The following is an 8,973-nucleotide window of genomic DNA, read 5'->3' as shown; positions in this document are numbered from 1 at the left end:
CCTGAAGAGGCKSTTGRTGCRTTCAGAACGTCWATTTTGGAGACACCTTAATCAGAGTGGCAAAAGTKCCTCGAAATCGCCTTCCAATTCAATTGAACTCAGGACAAATTAGCAACCATCACTCAAGTCCTCAGTTAATTGAAAATCATTGTTGCCCAGCATTAATGACATTGTCAATACATTTAGTAACTATTATTAGAAGTTAGATTCTGAATAAAATTTAATAATATAAGGAATACTTAAAAAATATAATAATTGGTACTGATAGAAAAAATTACAATTTACACATATTTTATTTAATAAAATTAAAAACATACAAGAGCACTTAAATATACACACTTGTCCAGTGTTTTTTCATATAAACGCATATTCCGGGCGCAATCCATCGCCATATGATTGTAAAAAGATCAAATAAAATGCACAAAGCTACGAGTACACTACACTAAGAATACAGTATTGAGATTTAGAACGCTGTTTGTTGGAGAAATTAAGGTCCTATACTCAATTTTGTATGGTATTTTGTGAAACAGCGCAGATTACTGTGGCGACCCAGCAACTTAGGACAGCATACGTGCCAATGCGAAGAAAAGTACAATGGCGGCGGCTATGGGGGCTGTGGCGCTGGAGCCATTGCAGAGATTGCCAGTGCAGACATCGCACGACAACTGCTTCACGAATGGTAAGGAGGGATCGGCTTGGCAGCCGGATTGCGTATTCGAAACATCACCATAGAAGCAGCCACGGATTACCTGTGGATGTCCGGGAACTGAAACGATAGAATAAAGTAAAAGATTTATTATAATTTGTAATTTTTGAGCAAAGTTGATGAATTATTCAATTTTATTATCAAAGTAATCGTTCTCCAATTCCAATTTTTCGTGGGTTTTTGCCACTTTAAGGTCGTAATAATCGTCCACCTGTGCACGCTATTCGTCGATTTGCTGAAATTTTCGTGAGTACATTGTCTTCACATAATTTTTAAGTGTTAACAAGACAAGGAACGGCTCGAAGTAATGAAAATATTGCTGCCGTTCAGGCAAGTATAGCTGAAGATCGCAATTTGTCGATTCCATTACGTTTGCAAAAATTTGGACAGTCTCAAATCACCACCTGGCGAGTTTTGAGAAAGGATTTGGGAAAGGATATAAAATTATTCATACCGCAAACGTTTTTAATGTGATGATTTTTATTGGAAACAACTTGAAAACGATAATGATTTTTTAAGAAAATCATTTTCACCGATGAGGCTCACTTTCATCTGATGGGTGCGGTCGATTCAGTTGCGGATAAAATCCACAAGTTATTCATGAAATGGTTTTTGGCCTGGTCGAATCATCGTTCAACTTACAACAAGTACATAGACGATCAAGGAGGATTTATGCAGTAGACGCCGGAATCTATTACTGAATCTTAAATGACCTTTCAAGTTTCTGGAATACTACAGTATGTTTCAGGCTGTGATCTTTACGTTTAAGAAAGGAAATTGAGATATATAGTTGAGAACCAAGCAAACAACCTAAAGGCGATCCATATATACGTTGATAGCTGGACGTAAATTGGGGCAAAAAATCGCACATTAAATAACGTTAACGAATAAATTAAATATACTGGTTTCCTGGCAACAAAGGCATTCTGGGAAACGAAACAGTTTATGGGATTCCTAAAAGTACCATCCGTCTGGCTACCCAACCAGCATATGAAGTACGCAAGTCGCTAAATGAGATACACGGTGAAATTTTCAAAAGGCCTGAGTGATGGATTAAGATGGGATGGGATGGGAAGGCCTTAAAGATATGCACGATCGTTAAGATCAAGTGCTTTGAAGAAAACCACGCATGGTTTCGAAAAAATTGCAGCACGGTCATTGGACTCATTAAAGGCCTTAACTTACTTGCAGCATATACGATCCGGATGAGACGACGATATATGCAGAGAGTGCAGAGAAGTAGGCATGAGAGAGACACTGGAACACTTCCTTTGTTTCTGTTCAGCCCTATCTAAGACTCGTCTTACATACTCGTATCTAGGATACTTGATTTAAAAATTAGTTATGACATCACTCCAAAAGGCGATGACGTTCTGTATGACGAATAATTAAGCTCGTGTCATGCTGAACCTCCTTTTGGCATTACTACGGAACAGTGGGTCTATATATGGCATGACAGCTGGCCGGTATAACCTAAGCTAAGTGTATCTGAATTAACTGAACGTCAATTATTGGTTATTCAAGAAAGAAGATTTAAGAAAAAGATGCTAATTTAAAAACTAAATATGAGTATTACTTAACTATATAGAAGTATATAAATTCGCATATTTATATAGACACATAATTACTATGTCGTTGAACTCATCGCACATATGGTTGCAGTTCTGACCACTTAACCTCAATATGATCTCATCCACAAATGAATTAATTGCTAAATATAGGCATTACGAAAAAATCAGTTGAAGAATTGGCAAATAGAAAGAAAGATTATGAAATTTGGAATACATAGTTAAAAGGCGGAATGTCTGCTTTCGTAAAGCTGTTCCAAAATGAAATATATAAATGTGAATATATGATATATGTGACATACGTTCGAAAACGCTAACAAATAGCGATTACTGCATCAGAATAAATTTTCAAATTATAAATTCTTTATATAGCCACATAACATATGTAGATGTGAGAGTATATGTATATCGTCAGCTATACTACAAAATAACGTAACATCACTTTTCATAAGCTTATAGGCGAAGGAATTATATATAATAAAAAACACTTATATCGAAAAAAATTTTAGTTTTGGTTATATAATGGTTATATATTTTTAAAGCTGACAGCGGAAGTTGACAATTTTATGTAATATGAAATAGTGAATCGTAAACAATAAAAAACTCAATTTTGATTTTTGATGATACGCTGTTTTGCATTTCAGTTGTTGATAAGTATGTATAATGTCTTATATATATAATATAAAGCCAAATCAAATATGTGTGACCAGAATATTTAGCCACTTGAATATGTAATTTCCTAACTTTTGATTTTATATTCTGATTTTTTGTAGCGTTTAATTGCTAAATTTGTTGATATTAATTTTAATTGAAGGGGATGAGGAATTAACCTCAAATGATGAGCTTTATGCTTAATTACGTTTTAGCTTGAGTTATGCTCCACGAATTGCTGAGATGATTGTGATCTTCACGCACTAAATATGAATGAGTAATATTCACACCCGCACATTTGTAGTCATTATATTGTATGAGCATATATATTAGAGCGGGTCGATTTTTATACTCTAAAATATTTTTTTATACTCAAGAAAATTGTAACAACCAAAAAGAGACGTCGGAGACCCTATAAAATAGATGCATGACGGGCTGAGTTGATTTAGCTAAGTCCATCTGTGTAATTGTCTGTCTGTATATACACGATTTAGTGTCTCAGTTTTTGAGATATCCATGTGAAATTTCAGTCTTCAGTTTTTGAGATATCGATCTGAAACTTCACACATGTTCTCTTCCTCTCTAGAAGCTGCTTATTTGTGGGAACCATCGATATCGGACAACTATAGCATATAGCTGTCATACAAACTGGACGATCAAATTCAAATCCTTGTACGGAAAACTTTTTTATTTGACGAGTTACCTTCACAAATTTTGGCAGGAATTAATTTTAAAGACAATGCTAAGATATCAGAAGAAATTGTTGTAATCGTACTGTTATAGCATATAGCTGTCATACGAACTGGACAATCCAACTCAAATCTTTGTTTATAAAACTTTTTTATTTGTCAAAATATCGTCACGAAATTTAGCATGAATTATGACCAAAGACAAAGCTACAATGTCTGGAGAAATTTTCCAAATCGTTCTACTATATCATATAGCTCCCATACAAACTGGTCAATCAAAATCAAGTCTCCTATGGAATTTTTATTTTTTATTTGTGCTTCGGCGCAAATGGTACAAACTCGTACTATTACTATTTTTCAAAACTATACATACATACGTTATTGAAGAATCTTCATATATGCATACATACGTAGCACTATATATATGTACATACATACATACATGTACCTACTTGGTATATACTCTCACCCACTGACATGTTAAATGCAATTAGAATTTCACTTACAAAATAAATATGCATTGCAGAGATTAGTTCGCAATTATTTGCAATACTCGTTTTAATTAGAAACAATATGTGTGTAAAGATGCAATTACGAGAATTCTACAGCGCACAAAGGCGCCGTTAAGAACATGTTCGCAACCGGTTATAGGTTTCGGCTCGCTTGGGAGCTTCGCTTAGAAATTAAGGCGCAATAGCAGTTTATCGTGATGACATAAAGACGCGGCGCAAAGCACATACAAAGCCACCTTAATGGCTATACACAAGAGTACAAACCTATATTTATACATGTATGTATGTATGTAAGTATAGACATGTATTATTAGTGTGTGAGAAGAATTGTAAATTTTGCAAATAAATTAACTATTTCTTCAGGTGAGCATGACATCATTGACATATTTGGTAATAAGTCGTCAGTATGGCATTTATATATTATTTAGATAAGTATATACATATACATATGTACATATCTACATATCATCACCGTAATGCAAAATAACGTAACAACATTTTTCATATGTTTAAAAGCGGATGAAAAACGAAGTTTTAGAGACCACTCAAATTGAAAAAAAAAAAAAAAATGTCAAGTTATATTTTGATGACACGTTGTTATGTACATATTTTAGTTGACTATATGTGGATATGCTTGTATTTGTTTTTGTGTGTATGGCACCTCTGGTGATCATAAAGCCAATGCCGTGCGCTCAAATTGTAACCAAACACTTTCAGTTTTATGACTTTCGGAGAAATTATGTCACCAAAAAAGTGATATAAAATATATGCATAAATACATATGTATGTATAATAATTTATGCATGTATGTATATTTACATTTGTAAACAATATACATACAATAAATATATAATGCAACACACAATTCGAATTCACGCGTTATATTTTCCCACATGTGTTTTTTTTTTTTTTCGTTGCTGTTTTCGGATATCCATTACTTACTGTCGAGCACCTTCCTCATGCAGCCGGTGGCATTGTGCACGTTGAAGAAGTTCTGCAGGAAGCGCGGCGGCGATACGCGTGCGCAATCGTATTTCATGTCATCGCTGGCCTCGAATTTCTGACCGCACTTGGGATTGGTGACCGAGTCGCAGATGTAGCATTGCACGGCATAAACTGTGGAGAGAAAAGTAGTGTTAGTTGTTATTTATGGCACTTACTATGCAATTGGATTAACATATAATATATAATATAATATATATACAGGTGAATTAGTAATCATATTATTATCATTTGAATGCAGTAACTGCATGCTCTGGATGGAAAGCTTGGTATGTTGAGTGGTTAAGAGTAGTCAGACTTAAAAAATAAAACCTATTTATTTTTGTACGGCTATTTTCTTAAAGTTAGCGTCTTAATAACATTTTATGAAAAGTTGAAGTTAATCCGACAAATACTTTTCGTCTTAATTGTTAATTTGCAAAGGGTTCTGGGCCTCTTTGGAATGTTGGAGGAAAACTAAAAATGCGTTTTTCGAACTGGTGGCCGCTGGAATTTAAAAATCGCGCAGTAGATTTCATTAAAATTGATATTTTCTAGCTTCTTGGAAACTAGAAAGTTAGTGGCTGGCTGATCGATGCCATTTTTTATTACGATTTTATTTTAAGTTCGGGTTTTATTAACTATGAACTCTTTATTGTTTTATTGTTCGTAAAATCTGGCAAAATTTTTCCTAAATGCATTCTTTTGTTAAATAAAAAAGCTTTGATCAGACTACTAATCTCTAATAAATAACTACTAAATCTCTAATAAATAACTCTACTAATAAAGATATTTTTTTTTTGTCCGATAGATTTTAAATGAATTTCGAAGGCTTAACGATGGTTAAGGGGTTCATGGGTTTACAGGGTTCAAAAAATCAATTATTTTTTATTATCCCATAAAATTCTGCAATACGTCTATAATATTGTCCTAAACTTTTAAATTGATCCGCGTAATAGTTTCAGAAATATAGCCTTGAGATTTAGTGCGTTTCAGGGTAGCTAGGCTAAGTGCGCCGTCTTTAAAAGCGTTTTTATCGAAACTGTGTTTCTGAAGTCGGTTGACAAGATTTATCGAGAACTACTCAACCGATCTTCGTGAATTTTTTTTTTTTTTTTAAAGACTTGGATGAAGAATTTTTTTGCTTACCCCTTTTTAGAAAAATAATGTCTCGAAATTTTTACAGAAATTTTGGTTTTTTTGTAAAAACGTCTGCCAAAAATGTAATTCAAAGTTAATCAGTTTTTTATTCCTTTGTCGAGTTATTAGTTAAGGTTCTAAACAAAACACGTATTTTTTCACTTTAGAGGATGGTGTAAGGGTTTATCCGGCCGTCGAGGGCGATTCTTTTAACCGAGGGGTCACGGGAAATGGTGCGGTGCCATGGCCGAGTTCAAAATGTTTTTTTCCAAAAATTTCAGAATTTCTTTATTAAAAGTGTATGTTTCTAATAATAAAAAATTCTAATAAAATATTTAATTTTTATATGGAAAAAAGGCTGTTTTTTACCCGAATACACCCATGTAACCCCTTAAGGCAAAGAGCTTCGCTTCGAACTGGATCAACACAAACAGCTTTTAAATTAAATTTATTAAATTTTTTCACTTTTCTGCCAAGGCAAGTGGAAACCTTATTAAATGATGCTAAAAACGCAGTAAAGTAATTTACGGACAAAAATATATTTAAAATAGTAATTTCTTCATGCCTGTGACTATACCTAAGCCCTTATAGAATGTGCATAATTATATACATATACATTTATATATATATACTTCATATACATATATACACCATATAATTATATATGCTTATACATATATTGAGGCTGATATGAACAGCGCATATATGTGTAAGGTCAAAGTAATGTGAATTATTATAATTTGCTCATTATAGTGACTCACCTAAGCGTAAACAAATCTTTTTACTGAATTGTGAAAAAATTTATATAATTACAATATGTATTTAAGTTATAAAGAAATATATATATATATGTAGTACATTTCTTTATATATAAAAAGTAGGAGTCACGTTGTTTGTCCGCGATGGCCTCGTAAACCGAACCGATTTTAGTAAAATTTAGCCCGCTTTGTCCAGTTTAAAAAAAAAATAGAAGATAGGTTTTAACTAATAATTCATAAATAAAGAATACAGTGAAAGCTCTCTTAAAATGCCCCCTATTAAGCGGACAACTCCATTAACTAGACAGCAAGGCAGGTAATCGGCTATTGAGAAAGACGCCTTGAAGTCGTTATTTTTTCCAATGAAATTGATTTGTTTGAACATATCCAAATTAAACCTCAAGTACAAGCCGTTGGATTCTTATACCAACAAAAACTTTTTGGCCTTTTTTCGTAAATAAAATGTTCACCATTTTGCATAGTTTATTATATGAATAATATTATAAAATGTATAACAGAGCAACGCGTGGCCGGATCCCCTAGTAAACACATATACATAAGCAGGTTTGTCACGAAGTTTGTAATATCCAGAAAGAGACGTCGAAGACCTCTTAAAAATACCATCTAAACAAATTTGACTGACCAAAAAACAAGAATTTCACTTTCTTATCGCCCTTAAAATGTGCATCTTTTCCGTCAATATAAGCATGGCAAGGCATAAGCCATGATTCCAAACACTTGTTATAAGCCTCATAATGACGCATAATACTTTTAGCGTATGATTTTTAAAGGACAAATCTGGCGAATACGCTTTCTATGTGTTGAATCTCCCTTCGGGTTTGACCAAAATGTCAGCCACAATCACAATAAGACGGCGCTTCATTATGGTGCGAAATCCATGAATTTTCTACAAGAAATCGGGACTTTACGCCTAGTTGTCTCACGCAAACGCCTTAAAACGGTCAAGTATTATTTTTATGGTTTTTTCGGTTTCGGCTCATTTCTGGAGCGCCATTCGCTAGATTTTTGGACAGTTCCGACGTCGAGTTGAGTTAAAATCGACCAGTCCAGATGGTATATGTACATATGTATACTAGTAGATGCGGTCAAGTGTCGTTTTGATTCCTTCTTCTTTGTTGGCGTAGACACCGCTTATGAGATTATAGTCGAGATAGGGTATACATTAAGTACGATTATAATGAATTATTCTATACAGTGGAAACATTAATGAAAGAATAAAGACGAAAATATTGTTGCCGGTTTAAAAATCTAAGTTATTGTACTTTATTTTCAGATTTTGAAATTTTTGATACAAAAATTTGTCAATGAAAAAACTTATGAAATTTTCAGCTGGCATTATACTAAAGATTATAATTGTTATAATATTAATTATATTTTTTTTTAACTTTTAGCTCAGGTTTAGAATTGTATTTATTCTATTAAGATTTGTTCTACATTTAGCGTAATTGTGACACTTGTACAAATTATTTTATCTTTTAAGTTGGATCAAGCTTAACACAGTGTCCTAAATTTTGCAAAAATCGCTTCAGTAGTTAAGGAGTTTAGCCCGGATGTGACACGTAACTTTTATTATAAATATATACGTTTTGTAAATTTAGTATATTTTTTATTTATTTTAAATATTTTTTGTATTATGTTACATATAATTATTTTTGGTGTCATTAGCAGTAAAAAGTTTGCACTCACCTGAACATGCAACACTGGCGATAACGGCAATAGCCAACAATGATTTTACAGCAGAAACCATTTTGTTTGTTTTGTTAATTGTTTCGATTTGTTTGTATAAAAAATCTACATAAAAGTAATAATAATACAGTGGGAATTTTAGACTTTTTATTACATACATAAATATATTATATATACATACATATATACTTTTTATAATAATAAGCATGTGCAAATGTATTCAGAAAAAATGCCGAGAAATTCTACATTGAGTTGAATAAT

The 8,973-nt window shown here is 32.8% G+C and overlaps 1 protein-coding gene across 1 annotated transcript in view; it reads right to left on the bottom strand.

Annotated features, from left to right (window-relative positions):
• Positions 1–262: 262 nt before the first annotated feature.
• LOC108973605 overlaps positions 263–8,973 on the bottom strand; it is a 9,824-nt gene continuing 1,113 nt past the window's right edge. The window contains exons 2-4 of the mRNA XM_018940979.1: positions 8,713–8,817; positions 5,069–5,242; positions 263–766 (exon numbers count right to left, since the gene is read on the bottom strand). Coding sequence (XP_018796524.1) covers positions 558–766; positions 5,069–5,242; positions 8,713–8,773 — 444 coding nt within the window. The 5' untranslated portion in view covers positions 8,774–8,817 and the 3' untranslated portion in view covers positions 263–557. The remainder of the gene's footprint in view (positions 767–5,068; positions 5,243–8,712; positions 8,818–8,973) is intronic.

Source organism: Bactrocera latifrons, unplaced genomic scaffold (genome assembly GCF_001853355.1).
Source record: "Bactrocera latifrons isolate USDA-ARS-PBARC rearing strain unplaced genomic scaffold, ASM185335v1 scaffold_49, whole genome shotgun sequence".
Classification (NCBI taxonomy): Eukaryota; Metazoa; Arthropoda; class Insecta; order Diptera; family Tephritidae; genus Bactrocera; species Bactrocera latifrons.
Note: the sequence above shows the minus strand (reverse complement) of the source record. Positions and strands in the feature narration are given on the sequence as shown.